Source organism: Andrographis paniculata, unplaced genomic scaffold (genome assembly GCF_009805555.1).
Source record: "Andrographis paniculata isolate CXL003 unplaced genomic scaffold, ASM980555v1 Contig52END, whole genome shotgun sequence".
NCBI classification, from domain to species: Eukaryota; Viridiplantae; Streptophyta; class Magnoliopsida; order Lamiales; family Acanthaceae; genus Andrographis; species Andrographis paniculata.
In genome coordinates this window covers 2,078,385-2,096,681 of record NW_026137587.1, presented here as the reverse complement: position 1 = coordinate 2,096,681, position 18,297 = coordinate 2,078,385, and the positions used below count along the sequence as shown (strand labels likewise).

The 18,297-nt window shown below is 32.7% G+C and overlaps 1 protein-coding gene and 1 pseudogene across 1 annotated transcript; one reads left to right on the top strand and one right to left on the bottom strand.

Moving 5' to 3' along the window:
* Positions 1-1,288: 1,288 nt before the first annotated feature.
* On the bottom strand, positions 1,289-16,364 carry LOC127254719 (putative late blight resistance protein homolog R1C-3; annotated as a pseudogene).
* LOC127254377 (uncharacterized mitochondrial protein AtMg00810-like) lies at positions 7,207-8,202 on the top strand. Its single transcript, XM_051279469.1, has one exon. It carries the CDS (start codon positions 7,207-7,209, stop codon positions 8,200-8,202), a length of 996 nt encoding a protein of 331 aa, XP_051135426.1.
* Positions 16,365-18,297: the final 1,933 nt, after the last annotated feature.

The following is an 18,297-nucleotide window of genomic DNA, read 5'->3' as shown; positions in this document are numbered from 1 at the left end:
CTTTAAAAAATTGCATTATACAAGGGAAATTTCATGGTGGTGGGATTTTATGCAACGTTTTTTGAAATATAGCAGGTGTCATACAATTTTTAAAGTACAAAGATATTTTAAAGTAAATTTCGAAACCACATTGGAGTTATGAACAATTTTACATTTTTTATTTGATAAAATTTCATATTTTACTACCTATTAGCATCAACCTCTTGTTCCTCCACTGCTTCTATGATGTCAACAAGATATTCAATAGGGTTCTCAATTGCATTTTTATCACTCTTTCATGATATTCTTCCTTATTTCTTTGTCGAATGGATTTTCTTCTAACCAGCCGATGGAAATTAAAACATTTTCAGAAGCAAAGATTGAAATATCTTCGGTGTCAAGGGCGACAAAATGTTCCTTTAAGGTGTGGGAGACATCACCTTATCTGCAACAAAAGCATTTTAATGATGCTGAAGCACTACAAAAAAAAAATAGTATATTTATAACGGAATTCTGTTACTAAAGATCACGTAGCTAACGTAATTCCATCATTAATTCCGTCTCTAATATCATTAGTAACGGAAAAGTGAATTTAAAGACGAAAAAATCTCGTTACAAAAATGATATTTTCTTGTAGTGAATGAACAACTTCAAACGAAACGTTTCATTTTGAATCTTCTGTACTTGACAATTGTAATCTATGGCCACATGCTGAACAAGGTAGGCAAGAAAAATGATGAACTAAATAATTAATTAAGCATAAGGCAAGCAAAATGAAATAGAAAAATAAATAAATAAATAACAAAAGCAAACTTGAGAAGAACAACTAATCCATATTTCAAGTATTTCAAATAATTTGGCTTTGGTTCAGTCAAGTCATGAGTTTAAACTCCGCCTCAGGTCTTAGCTTCTTACACATAGGGTTTTGCTTGAGAGAAATGAATATTGATTGTCTAATTCAATAGAATAATTAGTTTAGGAATTTGACATTTAATTTTATATGCATGTTATTGTCAAATGCTAGAAGAATATTTCCAAGCAAATAGCAGGAATTAAACATAAATTTCTTCAAACATCAATCTTAGGATCATTCTCTAACAATTCTACGTCCAGAATAATATCCAATATCATACATAGTCGACAAAAAAATAAAAATAAAAAGAACTGATAATAGAAGAGAACATTATCAACACTAAAAAATATCATCTTTATGCTTCGCAACCAGTCCTTTTTCAACAATTTATAGCAACTTACCAAACCACACATTTTTATTTGGCCTTCATGCTTCAACCTGTAAATTTGACACAAGTCAAATTTGTAAATATATAAATATATTAGAAAATAAAGGTATAGTATATACATACTACACCCTTGTGTTTTATTAGAAATAAACGAAACATATATGTTTTACCATGAAATTTGAATATAACAATCTTTCTATCCAAAAGTAAAAAGAGCTATGCCTGTGATTCTTACTCGCCATTTTTAAACATAATGTGTATTCTATTCATATTTAAAATTAATATAAGAGGATTTTGTGCATAAACGAAACATAAGATATTATGAACATTTTAATAAAGCAAATGTGCTTACTGTATGCTTTACCAAAACCTCTGAGAAATCTAGCAAGTTGAAGCAAGAAAACTAATGAGCACAAGTATTAGAGTTTGAGAAAAGAATTAGGGTTTGGTTCTTCTGAAATACCTATAAATCATCTTCAGAGCCATCTTCTTCCCTGTCTTTTGTTATGAAATCACTCACTGAGATCCATTCTTCCGCATAGAGAAGACTTGTATTGTTAAAGACTAAAATCTCAAGTGTCTCATTTCCCATGCTCTCTTGTTCCATCCATATTTGAGCTGCTGAATCAATAACAGATCTGTTGCAGCCAATCAATTTAATCCTACATAATGTTGGAATATCTCCAATGCCTAAAGGGATTTCTTCCAATAAAGCTGAATGAGAAAGTCGAAGATACTCGAGGAGAGGGTAATGGATATAATCAGCTTCCCATTGTACTAGATAAGCACATGAAATATCGAGTTCTTTTAATTGACGAAATTCCCCTTCATTAGGCTTCCATTCAGACCCTTCAGTAGCATTAAACAAACGAAGTTTCTCAAGATTGGGCAGCGAGCCAATGGTCGACATACTGCTCCAAGGAATCCTACATTTTCTCCAAACGCAACTCTTTAAGAGAACTTGGAAATGTAATATTATTCTCTGGTGGGTTATATATTTCCAGTGACTGAAGTTTTTGAAGTTGGGTAAGATTAGAAAGAAAATAATTCGATGCTCTCATGCTTCCTTCATACTCTTGATCATATGAAATTTCCAACTTCCTTAGATTTGGAATTCTGTCCAAGACATCATTTGTGCACTTGAAATTCATTACTCCAGAAAGGGTCTGAAATTCTTTGAGAACAACAACACATTTCCCATCAACAGGAGCTACTACAGCTTCAGGAAAAATAGCTCTACACTGACCGCTAACTTCAATATGCCTAAGTTGCGGCATTTCCCAAATTTCATTCGGAAAAACTATTGGTCTAGGCACCCCAAAGATGAATGTTTCTATCTTTAAAATCTGAAGATTCCACAATAGCTGCAGACATGGCAATACAGATTCCACCCGGAAATAACTGAACAGCGAAACATACCGAACATGAGTAGGATGCATGAATAATAGACCAGGTGTACTACTCATCACCCCCACCATCCTCGCCCTTGTAGCATGTGGATACATCCTTTCACAAGGACCGCAAATGCGTCTAGAAACTGGTTTTGAATCTTTTGATGATGGTGATGGGGATACAAGAACATATTTCGGGGCAGATACCGGATTATCATCAGTGGCGGCATTACAACAAAGAAAGCACCGAGTTACTAGTCCCATGATTTTTGATTCTTGCTCCTTTGGTATTCTATTAAAATGTTCCTTGTCCATCTCCTTTAGACATAGATCTCGTAACAGATCATGTATACCACACGTTTCTATTTCACGAGGATCTGTCCGATCATGGAGAAAAATTAGATTCCTGGCAAGGAGATCTTTCATGAATTCCATGGCTGTTTCCTCAAGACTTTTATGGTTCACTGATCTTAGAAATCCATTAGCAATCCATTTTTGCATTAGTACACTGACCTCAATCATACTATCTTCAGGATAAGACCCCAAAAAGAGGAAACATGGCTTAAGGTGCATCGGCAAATTTGTATAACTTAAAGACAGTACCTTCAAGCAATGTTCATCATATCCTGAATTTCCAAAAGAAGTTACATTTTTAGCAACTAGTTTCCAATTTTCTTTCTTCATCCCAGAATTTGCAAGCAGCCCCGCTAGAACAGTAATTGCCAAAGGAAGTCCTCTACAACTTTTTACGATCTCTCTTCCAAATTGCTCCAATTTCCGATACGGACAGTCTTCTTCTCCAAATGCAATTTGACAAAATATTTTCCAACTTGACTTCTCATCTAAAAATGTCATCACATAAGGGTCGTGAGAGGCTAAAGAACCAGCTACTTGTTTCAGTCGAGTGGTAATTATAATCCGACTTCCATTTCCATTATCTGGGAAGAATTTGTTCAAATCATTCCAAGCTTTCTGAGTCCACACATCATCCATTACAATCAAGTATCTTCTAGCAAATAACATTTTGTACAATGCTTCGCCAGGTCCATCTAATTTTCCACCACTTCTTTCAACTTTCCCATCATTTATAAGACCTTGAAGGATATCACCAATGCTATAGTCCTGAGATATTGTAATCCAAATGCGCACATCAAATGTTTCAGCAGTATATTTATCCTCAAAAACTTTTTTAGCTAGAGTAGTCTTGCCAATACCCCCCATTCCAACGATGGGGATGATTTGGAGATTGGCCGCATCTCTAGCTAGCTCGCCCTTAATCTTCAGAACATCTTCATCAAGTCCCACAATGATATTCTTGACACTGAAAGAACTAGCGGCTGAAGAACCTCTTGTAGGAACTAATGCTCTAGATTGTTTTCGTTCTTGGAACATTGAACTTATCGTTGTTTTCCTTCTTATCACATTGACCTCCTCCACTGCATTTTCTACCGTTGAAAACTCTCTCTTGATGTAGCTAATCTTTTGGATCATTTTGTCTAAATCTTTTTGGAAAGCTATGAAGCCCATATCATTATCTTGTCCTTCAGATCCTACAAGAAATTGATTCACTACATGTAAATCAAAAAATATTTCTGCTTTATAACAAGCATTGGATATTTGTTTCCACAGATCTTCTATCTTCGGGACTCTTCTTTCAGAGTGAACTTCAATGAATTCCAACAATAAACTGACATCTTCTAGAAGAGATTCAATCTGTTTTATGTCCACATGAAGGCGACGACATTGAGCACGGTAATGAACATTGTCAAGGACATGAGTAAGAGAAACCAAGGATGCATAGGCAGCTACAGCCATCTCTCAAATGCTCTAAAATCTGAAATACGAAGACAAAAAATATGCAGTTACTATGCAAATTTCAACGTAATGTTGAATACTCTATAGATCAGTAATATTAAGATACAAATCATACAAACAAATTCAAGTGGCTTAAAAATCTTAGTTGTGAACGATTAGTTCCATATAGATTTATGGCTCATTTCAATTATTAGTTTCAAGTCAGTTTTAGACTCCATAAAATCTGTCAACACTAAAAACTTAAGTAAAAGTGGAGAATCTCATTCAATGTTTGTAGTTTATCATAAAGGATAATGTTTTCAAATTTCAAATAGAATAATTTTACAATAATAATAATAATAATAATAATAATAATAATAATAATAATAATTTCTGTTGTTTTTGTTTTAATATTCTTTTATTTTTGGTAATACGTATTCTCGATACCAATCTATCCCTGGGAACCCAAATAGCTTGCTATGCAGGCTTCTACTTATCAAAAACCTCAATCCCACATGGATATTTTGTTCACGATCCTCCAAATCCATGAAATCTTCCTTATGATTATTACTTTGCTTATTTTTCTTGTACTATCTATGGAAACATCCTAGACTTTAGTATAATCTCCAATTTATTTATAAAAGAAATCTCAACCATAGACAATAAATCCATGAATAAACGAAAAATATCTTCAAGATTCAATTTTCGCATTAGTATGTTACACTTTACAAATATTCGAGAATCAAGGTGTCCTTAAGATTGAACCTTTCAACTCATTTGAATATATGTAGGTCGTGTACACATGAACATACAATTCTCTTGGTTCTAACTTGACACTTTACAAGCCATGTGTCTATATCCATTCACGAGCACATCAAAAGCAAGTCCTAAGTTTCTTGAAGTGGCAAAACTTCCTGCTTGTAGAAATAGTTCCTTTAGTCTTGCTCCTATATAAGTAATTTTTCAAACACTACAAAAAAATAATATATTTGTAACGGAATTCCGTCCCTAAAGTTCACGTAGCTAACGTAATTCCGTTCCTAATTCCGTCTCTAATGTCATTAGTAACGGAAAAAGTAGATTTAGAGACAAAAAAGTTCTGTTACAAAAATGATTTTTTCTTGTAGTGAAAGGGGTTATTATGAGATATGATCTCAACCTTCGGTTCTAGCAGGTTTGAAAGCATACCCATGATGTTTGAATAAATTGCATTCCAGTCTCCCTGGTATGAGCATTCCATATTTAATTTAGCTTCTAACATTGTGCTAGAAGAGAATTAGGTGTCTCACACTAGCAAAATTTAGATGAACTTTAATCCCATACCAATCGACGACTTGTGCACGAAGTCTCTTGTCAACCCTTTCATCAAACAATCTGCTAAATTATGTTACGACCGAATAAACTCAACCGATATCACCCCATTTATGATTAGCTCACGAATCAAGTTATGTCTTATACCTATGTGTCGACACTTCTCATTAAGACTTCACTATAAGCTTTAGACATCGTTGAAGCACTATCACAACAAATAGAAATGGATGGTACCGGTTTTGGCTATAATAGAATCTCATATATCAAGTTATGAAGCTACAAATTCAGATTCAATCATCAAACTTGTGATGCACTTCTGCTTCTTGAAAGCCCAACAAATGGCAGCCCCAAGCAAAAATGTCCATCTAGTGGTGAAAGAATGATCTTCTACATGACTTATCCAACTTGTGTTCGAGTACCCTTCCAAAACTAAAGGGAAAACTGATGGAAAATTAAATTAAATTTTAATTAAATGATAATTGAATTGGTTAATTAAATATTATTAATGAATAATTTGAATTTGAATTTTGAATTTTGAATTTGTGAATTAATTGTCATTTGTGAATTATTTGAATTAGAAGTTATGAGGGTAATTAATATATTTATGGTAGTAGTTTGAATTGTTTATATATATATATATGATGTGTAAGTAAATTGATATATATATTTTTTTGAGTGAATATTTCTTGATTATCCCCATATATTTTATTATTCTCCTTTTATTTTATATTATTTGCCTTCAAACCTTGTCCTTCTCGCCGTTGGAGCTGCAGAATTTTCAGCGGGTTCTTCTTCACCAATGTTTTGCTGCAGAGTATCAACATCTTCAAAATTAAGAACCTGCCAATGTGAGAACTTTACGATGAAACTGAAGCGATTGATGGGCCAAACCAAGTGTACTTTACTTTCTTTGCAGGGGTAGATCCAATCTCGTATGAAGAAGCAGCCAAGGAGAAGAAATGGGTGCAAGCCATGAAAGAGGAGATTAATTCCATCGAGAAGAATGACACTTGGGAGCTTACAAATTTGCCTCCACATAAATCTCCAATTGGTGTAAAATGGGTGTTCAAGACAAAAACAAATCTTGATGGATCAGTCAACAAATATAAAGCAAGATTGGTTGCGAAGGGCTACAAGCAAAAAGAAGGAGAAGACTTTAATGAGGTATTTGCTCCCATTTCTAGGCTTGATACGATTCGATTGATTCTTTCACTTGCAGCTCAAAATGGTTGGAAATTATTCCAAATGGATGTGAAATCCGCATTCTTGAATGGATTTATTCAAGAAGAAATTTACTTGGAGCAACCTTCTGGATTTGTTTGAAAAGGCGAGGAACACAAAGTTTATAAACTCATAAAAACTCTTTATGGGTTGAAGCAGTCGCCTCGAGCATGGTACAGAAGCATTAATGAATTTTTCTTGAAGTTTGGCTTTGAGAGATGCCCACTCGAGCATACTGTCTATGTCAAAAATATTACAATGGCGGTGTTATGATTGTGAGCCTTTATGTTGACGATCTTATCTTCACTGGAAATGATTTGAAGACGCTTGAGAATTTTAAAGCGGCTATAATGAAGGAATTTGAGATGAGTCATTTGGGAGAATTGCATCATTTTCTTGGGATCAAGGTTGAACAATCAAAATCTGGAATTTTCATTTCTCAAGAAAAATATGCAGTTGAGGTTCTAAGAAAATTCAATATGGAACATGCCAATCCAGTAACAACCCCTTGCGTAACAGGTTTGAAGTTGAGCAAAAATGGAGAAGAAAAGATGGTTGACACAACAATGTTTCGCAGCCTAATCGGAAACTTGATGTACCTTACAGCCACTCAGCCTGACATCATGTTCGCTGTGAGCTTGGTTAGCAGATTCATGGAGAAGCCATTCTCGAATCCTTGGGAGGCTGCCAAAAGAATTTTAAGGTACGTGAAAGGGACATTGGATTATGGCATATATTATGAAGCTAACGTTCCCATCAAACTTGTTGGCTATACGGATAGTGACTTGGAAGGAAGCTGTGATGATTCTCGAAGTACATCTGGCTATGTGTTTAATCTTGGAGGTGGAGTTGTTTCATGGAGTTCGAAAAAACAACCAATTGTGGTACTTTCCACCACCGAATCAGAGTACATAGCGGCATCTTTGGCTGGGAGTCAAATTGTGTGGCTTAGAGGAATCCTTGAGAGTTTGAGCTTCAAGGAGCATGCTCTTACGACATTGTTCTGTGACAATAAATCGACTATCTCTGTTTCCAAAGATCCGGTCTTTCATGGAAGATCAACACATCTCCGTCTTCGCTTTCACTTCTTAAGGGATCTTGTTAATGAAGGTGACATTGACATTACATATTGCCCAAGTGAAAAGCAGTTGGCTGATATCTTCACAAAACCGCTTGGTGGACCCACTTTCTTAAGAAATGTTGCTGCTTTGGGAGTTAAGAGCAAATTCAATTTACGGGAGGCATTTGATGGAAAATTAAATTGAATTTTAATTAAATGATAATTGAATTGGTTAATTAAATATTATTAATGAATAATTTGAATTTGAATTTGTGAGTTAATTGTCATTTGTGAATTATTTGAATTAGAAGTTAATGAGGGTAATTAATATATTTATGGTAGTAGTTTGAATTGTTTATATATATATATGATGTGCAAGTAAATTGACATATATATATATTTTTTGAGTGAATATTTTTTGATTATCCCCATATATTTTATTATTCTCTTTTTATTTTATATTATTTGCCTTAAAAAACAATATACGATAAGCCATAATTTATAGTCAACTTCAAGCTCGTGAATACTATTTTAAGTGTTTTCCACTAATGTATACTTGGATACCTAGTAAATCGCCTTTATCTCCCCACGACATTTGCAATATCCATCTTTATACTTGTCATAGCATACATGAAGCTACCTATGGACCTCCAATATTCAAGTTGGGAGACGGATTTCCCGGTGATAGGATTAAACTTCACACTAGGATCCCAAAGTGTGCCAACTGGAGTAAAATTTCACAATTGAATTTTTTTAGAATGCTCTCAATGTAATGCGATTGTGTAATTGTAATTCCATTGTGTTCTTGAATAAACTTAATTTCAAGAATCATGTCGGCAACTCCTAAGTCCTACGTAGAGAACTTAGATATGAGAAATCTTTTTGTTTCATCTACTTTTCTTTGATCTGTCCCGAAGATCAACGTGCCATCAACATATGAGCAAATGATAACTCTTTTTCCACTATTGTCAAGCCTATTATATATACACACTTGTTCGATTGGTTTAAAACAAAACTATTTGATAATACAACTTGATCAAACATTTGATGCCATTGTTTGGGAGCTTGTTTCAAGACATGTAATGTCTTAATAGGCTTACACGCCTTGTGTTTGTTTCCTGATCCAATAAAACCTTCTAGTTGCTTCATGTACACTTCCTCCCCAAAATAGTCATTTAGGAAAACTATATCAACATTCATTTGATGGATAAAAACATTGTAAATTACAGCCAAACCAACCAACAATCTTATAGTAGTGATACGTACAACCGGTGTATACATACCGCAGTCATGAATACCTTCTTTTTGTCTAAACCTTTGGTTGACCAATCAAACCTTAAATTTATCAATGTTCCTATAATATTTTATTTTCCTTTTCAAACTCCATTTGCAACCCAAAGGCTTACATCCTAGCGGTATATCAGACAACACCTAAGTGTTGTTTTCTAAAATAGAGTTAATCTCGTCATTAATAGCTTCCTTCCGAAAGAAAGCATCCCGAGATCTCATGGCCTTTTTATACGTTCTTGGATTATCCCCTAAAATATAACAATATTAATATGGAGATCCAATCTTATCTCCCGATCCTAAAAATAAATAAAGATGGAAGTCGGGACCTAAGGACTTTGGTTTTCTAGCCCTTTTACTTTTTCGAAGTTCAACCCGCTGATTAATTTCATAAACATACTGATTTTCATCCCCATTTTCATATACGGTCACATCCAAAGATAAATGCTTATCATTCTCGTGGTCATCATACCTGGTGGGTTTGACACTAGACAAAGGTTTGGGCAACAATGTGAAACGTTCTTCATCGAAGATCGCATAGTGTGATTCATTTGTTAAGTTGGGCCGCTTCTTGTACCAAAGCTCATAGGGAGTAACTTTGTTACATTTTTTTGGTCACTATTTAATATAAAGCAAACCGTTAGCATAGTTTTTCCCAAAATCCTTCACTCAAACCGGAAAATAACATAATAGAATTTACCTTCATTTTCAACGCCGTATTTTCCCTTTTGGCTACACCTTTTGTTGTGGTGTATAAGGAGCTGCAGTTTCACATATTATCCCAACAGTTTGGAAAATTAGGGAATCAAAATAATCCCTTCCTCAATCCGTAAACAACGTGTTAATTGATGCACCAAGTTTTAGTTCAACTTCAGTTTTACAAACCTTGAATTTTTCCAAAGCTTCATGCTTTGCATGGAAAAAATACACGTAGAAATACCTTGTTGCATCATTTGTGTAGGTCATAACATAATTTTTATTTCCCAATGACAGTGTTGAAAGAAAATTATAGAGATCACTATGGATCAATTCAAGAATTTTAGATTCTCGAGTGATCTCTTTAAGTTGTTTCTTTGTGATTTTGTTAACGCACAATTTAACACTTGTTTTTTGTAACATCAATCTCAGAAATTAAATCCACCTTAGACATATCTAGTATTTTTCATGTGTCTAGCATGCCACAAGAATGAATTGCCCTTTGATTTGGAAACTATGCAAGAAATATTAGAAACAAATTCAACATAAACATTCCATGGTTGCAACAACCAAATCCTACGAACACACTGTGTTTTGACAACACGTACTTGTCTGACTCAAATACTTGTTTATTAGCAGACTTATTTAATATAGGACCCGTCACTAAATTTTACGTAATTTAGGTACATAGAAAGCTTTACACAAACTAATATATTTCCTAGAACTAAATTCCAATGTCAATTTCTCATGTCGAAGAATTGAAGCATCGTGATTGTCCCCCATGTACAACACCGAGCTATTGTTCATGTGATGATAATCTTTGAACCAAAAATGATTTTTACATACATGTGATGTGGCGCCGGATTATATCCACCAAGCAAACACATCATCTTTCATATAAAATGCTTTAGAAATAAGTGATACAACATGCTTACCCGAATTGTTGCAAACATTCACTAAATCCAACCCTTGGTTTTGGGAAGGATCATTTGATTCTTTTTCTCCTTTGCTAAGGCTAGCATAACAACTTCCTTTTCTAACACGAAAATTGCATTTAAGGTGCCTAAATTTACCACAAATCTAACAAGCCATTTTTGGCTTTCTTATTAAAGCATTTGTTAGAATAATTGAATTTGTGTTTCTGACCACTGCTTTCTTTTGAGGATTTGTCCTTCTTTCAATTCTCAACCATGTTTGAAGTTCCGGCAATATAATTGCCTTTACTATTTTCCTGCGCTCTTAGAGATTCTTCTATGCATAGATGCCTAAAAAGTTGTACAAGTGTCAACTCCTTCTTATTGTGTTTAAGTGTTTGCTTAAATTCTTTCCATGCACGCAGAAACTTGTTGATGATATATGAAATATCCATGGATTCATTCATTTTCAAGTTGTGCTACATGAACTGACCAAAGATATGATAGAGCTCATTGTATTGTTCCATTACAGGCCTCAAATCTACCATTTTGTAGTTGTTAAAGTTTTTGACCAAAATTTTCTTCTTCGATGCGTCTTCAACCATGTATTTATATTTGAGTTCTTCCCAAAGCTTTTTGGTTGAATCCATGTTGCTATAAGTGTCAAAATGTTGATCTGACACTTCATTAAAAATGTAATCATAACAAAGTTAGTTATAATTATTACATTTACTCATGTGACGGGCTTTCTTCAATGTTTCATCTTATGTTTCATCGGGCATGGAGTGTGCACGACAAAAATGACCTTGAAAGTGGTGAGAAAGAACTACATCTTCTTCTTCCAACGACAATAATCCATGACATCGAACTTTGTAAGCTTGGTAAACTTGGTCGTTATGTCATTGAGAGTTTCACGGCATGTTCATCTTGAAAATATCATATTCAATTGTTGGGGATGGAATTGGTGTTAGAAATAAAATGACTGGATATAATTTTCTATCGTGATAAGGTAACTTTTTTAATATGATATTTTGACTCAATTCCTACCAAGGGTTACACAAAATACATATTGGAATAATACAAAGTCCAATCTTGAATTTTGATAGAAAATATTGTGATAACATAAACATTCGTAATAGATGTGTATGGAGGCAATAATTTATGCAGGGATAAAAATATTTGTATGTTTTTCTCATTCCGAAAATGAGACCAACAATATCTATTTATAGACCACAAGTAAATTTTTATTTAAATTAAACATATAACAATTTAAATTTTCAATTGCAAAATGAAGGGATTGAATTCAAAATGAACTAATATGTTGATTCAATTCAAACATATGTTTGAATTCATAATCTTAAATATTATTAGACACATGACTAAATTACTAAACATAACTAAACATAATTTCGAATTTAAAATTCTAGAAATTTTTCATAATAGCACATACCACTTAGTCAAGACCATGACTAAATTAACTATTATATTTTTTCCATTGAACTTAATTACTAACATTCGAGATTGGTGCATGACAGAGTTATTCATGCCCATGACTAAAGTTGCATATATCATTCCCGGAATTAGATATACATCACTAGTCAAAATTATGTCAAAAAAATTTGGTTCTCCGAGCGCCCACTCCATGCGTCCCATCCTAAATTTCACGTAATCCCAGTAGCCATTGGTCTCGAATAAATCCAGTTACACTAAAATCACTAACAAAATACAATACAATTTTTTTTTCCCCAAATTCCTTGGAATGTAATAAAGAACTTGGATAAAGAAATCGTGAGCCTTCACAAGAATAAAATATGGAGTCTATGGCAATTTCCAAAAGGATGTTTGAGACAATTTCCCAAAGAAAATATTGTAAGATATTAATTCCATTGGTTTCGTGTTTCTTTCGACCGAAGGAAACACTAATTTAGCTATTTTTGCCTCCACACAAACTTCTAATTTGATTTTAGTGTTTACTTGTTTAATATTTAGTAAAATGAGATATATTAATCTTTTTACAGCATTTAAATTAATATGTCATAAATTATAATGCCATAAATCGGAATACTCGAAATCATACTTTGTTTAGTCTGACCGGAATATGTCGATACAACAGGAAGGTCGACGCCGGCCGAGCTTACATTCGAATTGCCTGCAACATCCATGATGTTGGCAACTTGATTTAGCGAAGATATTCTTACAATATATCAAAATATTTGTTATGCGATTGTTACAAAATTATTATATAGCGAGTATATCAAGCAATTATTGACAAAATAAAATTTGATAATTATAATAATTTATCAAAATAAATTCGATAATTATTTCGAGTCGAGGTAAAAACTTCTTTTCGCAAAATAAATACGCCCTGACAGTGCCTCCAGTTCGTGACTTAAAATTTTCAAAGATAAAATGACACATCATTTTCAGATTAGGTGGCACTCTAATATTTCAGAGCTCCGACGAACTAAAATGAGGGAAAGAGAATTGTGTCGGGAGACATGAATACAAAAGAGAGTTACCGGAAACTTTCCAGAAATCTCGCCGGAAAGAAGAGAGGGAGATTAGTGTTTTGGTATGTTTGAAGAATGGAATTGTGAAAGCCTTTTATAGGCACTTCCACCATGTGGGACAATAAATGCCCGAGCCGAAACAGCCGGTAACCGACGAAAAATAAATATCAGTAATGTCTGGCCATAAATACCGAATTTACTTACGGTCATATATATAATATTCAAATTCTAAATTTCAAATCATAATGTATGCATGCACATATATTTTTGGGCTAAAATTATTTATCGTTTTTTACTTGACAAAATAATATTTGACTCAAGTTCATTTCATGATTTTTTTGTCCAGTCCAGACGGGCAGCACATGCACGTGTGACTCACTGGCTTGCCATGCCTTAGTCACACTTTATGCCCTACTTATAAAGTTCTATTTAAACACAACTTATTTGTGTTGCAACTTTTAGTGTGAGATAAATAACTAATTAATTTATTGTCCCCTAAACACTCGTATAGTCCAATGACTATACCTAACCCCAAGTCCAAAGAGCATATTTTTTTATCCTATTTACTTTGGTCTATCAGCTTATTGCATTTTCAACCACTAATTAATCGGTAAATTTCAACGATCAAGTAATTAACTGATTTTCCAACATGACTCTACCGTTGTTCTTGGGAAATTTTGTAATTTCGAAGCTCATATTCCTATTGTGTAATGAATAATTTAAATGCATGAATCAAGCAAGTCAAGCTGTTTAAGATTTTGAAAAATCTTTGGCTTGAGCATAGAAGTCGAATGGATCAGGATACCCTAGTTCGGCCATGTATTGTGCATTTATTTTGGGGATTAAATGTTAATTTCACATCATAATGGCCTACCTAGCATGGATTGGGTATTTGTATCAGTTCAAATTGTCTATGAGGTGTCCACCTTAATTGTTATGAGTAGAAAAAAAGACATATACCTTTGTGTGAGATAGTCGATTTTTAGCACGGATTGGGACTCTTAGATTTGGTCACATTTAAACAAAACACCGTAAACAAATTGTTTGTGTTCACATTTCACTATTTTTTTTATGACATGGAACCTGCAGACACTATTCTTCGAGTGCGCTCTGGTAAACCTCCAGTCGAAGCATTTCACTAATTTTGAAGTTTTATTCAGTAGCTGTTAGTCATCATACAAACTATGGAAATGTGTGGGACAAATTAATTCTCATAGTTCCGTTATTGATTTTGGTGAAAAAAAATTATATCTTTGACACCTCATATTATGCGTTATCATGCATCGTGTTTTTAATCCAGCTTTCGTCGCACATTCCGCGATAGACATGAGTGAAGCTATTTTTCAGCATGTTGAAAAACAGCCTGCATAATTTACATGTTTTATTATTATATACTCCCTCCATCTTACTTTAAGGGTCCCATTTACTTTGTATTTAACACTAAAAATATCTTTATATTTGTATAATTTTTTTATACAAATATCATTATAATAGTATTATAAAAACAGTAATAGAAGAATTTGTATCATTTTCCCTTAAACGAGACTCTTGACACTCTGTTTGATTCAAATAAAGGTAGGGGAGGGGAGATATTTTATTTGAAGAGAGGGGAGTGGAGAAAATATTAAAATTGTAATAGTGTTTTTGGTTCATATGGAAAGGAAGAGAGGGAGGTAAGGGTAAATAATATTTTTGTGTTTGGTTAAATAAGAGAGGGTAGGGAAAATATAATAATTTCACTTTTTTATCATGTATTGTATTAAAAAAAAAAAAGAAAGAAAGAATAAAAAAGAAAAAGAAAAGTATTTAATAAAATTTTATTAATTTATTAATAAAATATCAATTTTGATAAAAAAAATTAAAGTAGCTTTTTTTCAAAATAAATATATATATACTTATATCATTTAAATAAAATATAAATAAAAATAAAATTATATATAAAAAAATTGAATCATTTAATACTAAAATAATCATTCTAATATAAAATTTTTATTTATCTAGAATAAATTACAAAGATAAATATCGTTTATAATGTTAAATAAATATAATAGATATGAATTTATTTTATTAATTAAAACCTAACTTTTAAGGGTTTAATTAAATATAAAATTAATTTAATTTAATTTAATTTATATAAAATTTTGTTTTATAATTTAATTATATTATAAAATTTAAAAATATTATAACTAACTATTAGTTATAATATACTGTATAATATAATTTATGTACAATTAGATACAAATAAAATAATATGTAATTTTAAGGATATAATAGTAATTTTATAAAATAAAAACATGAACATCTTTCCCTTTTCTCCAAATTCCTCCGACTTTGAAGGAAACAAAGGTAACTTCATTTTATATTCGTTCCCTTCCCTTACCTTCCCCTCCTCTTTAAAAAGAATTGAACCAAAGGTAATTGTAATTTTTCTTATTCCCTCGCCTCCCTTCCCCTCCAAATTCCTCAAACCGAACAGACCATTCGAGACCGATGAAGGTAGTATTTTTTTTTTTTTTTTTTTCCAAAAGAAAGGTCGGAAAAACAGTTCTCATTCACTTGTGGAGGACAGAAATCAAAACCATCAATAATAGAAAATGTGAGTAATATTTGTTTTTGAAATAATAAATAGCAATACCTCAATAATCGAGAGAGTTGGGAGCACAGACTGCTACGAAGGAGGACTCCGGCACACAGAGAGAGAGAGAGCAAAAGAACTCACTTGGAGAAGTTGAAACCAGTCGAGTTTGTTGTTTGAGAAGTGTTCAATTAACTTATAATTGTTGTCTGTGTTGATGCTCTACAACTTCACTATAGATCGAGCAAGACAAACAATATGGCAAACTGAAGAAATAATATATATATTGTCACTTGGAGGAGAAGATGAAAAAGAAGAGGAAAAAGATATTCTGCTTTTGCTGAAGAGAATAAGATTTGCAGCTACCCTTGAAAAGTATTAGCACCCAAACTGAATTAGAAGTCGATCAATTGCTGCTTTTGGAAATTTTAGATAGAAAAAAATATGAAAAGCATGTTTGAATACAACAACCTTTTGGCTTAATGTGTCAACAAAATACTGAAATAATTTATTGATTAGGTAATTGCGAAAAGAAATCTAGCTAGGTACACAATTTCAATCCAACAATTTTATATATGTGTGTATATGTATTTAAAATATCAAGTGGTTGAATATTCACACGTAACAAACATATTATCCTGATTGATTATTGCAATCAGTCCTAATTTCGTCATTAATGGTCATAGGAAAAATTATCATTGTGTTTTGTTGTATTGTATTACAAATTTTTTATCACTAAATATTGTATGGGCTGATTGTCAAAATCAAATTGAAGCCGCGAGCCTAAAAAAATACGAACCCGTTGAGCTGAGAATTTTAAAAGTTGAAGCATGCTTTTTATGAAATCTTATCGACTCGAACTCGAAATGAAAAATTAGCATGAAGTTTGTTTTCGAGTTTTTTTTATTTTTTTGTTATATATATATATATATATATATATCTACGATGATAACTAGCATGTTAGAATATACCTTCACTAATCTCATAAATATTTGGTTGGGTTTGCATCATGTGCTGAAATCATATTTTAGAGATCGGGTAGGCCTAATACATGTTGCTAAGTGTCAGCATGTGTAAATACTTTCTCCTTTACTTCACTTACAAATTTTAATTGTATACATAATTGTATATTTATAATTTATGTAAAAATAAAATATATTTTTGTATTAATATGTGATTACTTTTATTATAATAAAAAATAAGATATCTTTGAATGTAACTGACATAAATTGTAAATATATATTAGTTAAGACGGATAATATTAATTATTACATTTATTTGGCCCACAGGCTAATCCATTCTCAACCTATGACCTGTCGTGGGTTGACTCGTTTAGGTTTATATTTTAACGGGATTAAAAGTGAGGTGGGACAAGCCTGAGACACTCAACTCATTTTGACTGCTTTAGTAATTTTTGACAAACTCTACTTTTAATTATTACTCTATGTTCAACAATTATTTTTAACTAATATCATTATATTTATTACATTTTCTTTTTATATTTAATTTTTTATTTTTTAATTTATAACTAAATTTTCAAAAATACTATGAATTAGCTTTTTAATAAAAATATTTATTTTTAACCATGACTTTGGGAAGCATCATAGCTAGGTACTTCCCAAGTCATGACTTTGGGAAGCTGCGGTTGATCCGGTGATGGAAATGCACGCAGCCGGAGCAGTTTATTATATTTGCTCAATGTTTATCCTATGTCCATGATGCTACTCGACATAGATGTGTGAAACGAGTGCAAGAACACAATAAAAGGCTTTGAAATTCTTATGGAAGTTGATCAATGGCCTGATTGCTCATTTGTTCACACGATAAATGATGATTAGGAAGGCAGAGGATCCGTAAATTTTGTAGCTCACTTACATATTCCGGATCCAGTTCAACCTGTCTACTTGATAGGAAGGCAGAGACATCCTCCCAGCGGCCTCTATCAGACTATCAAGGCGAAGAAGAATGAAATTTCATTAGTATAAACTAAATTAGGAATTTAAAATTTGGTATTAATTGAATTAGGATTTGGGGGGAAAAAAAATTTGAAAATTGGGAATGGATTTTGTGCTAGGGAATTATGATAACTACTCAGGGTCTACGACCACAAAATTTCTATATCCGATCACTTTTATATAAATTTCCACTCGCTGATTTTCGAATATATCCCTGTGACTTGTGTAAACACACACACGCACATTTTTAGTTATCATTGCCTTATCCAAATTAAAGTGTTCTTCATCTCGTGGACATTCTTGGCCGAGTTTGGGCTATTCACTCCGGCCTATCTAGTTCTTCGTGAGAGAAATAATAGTAGA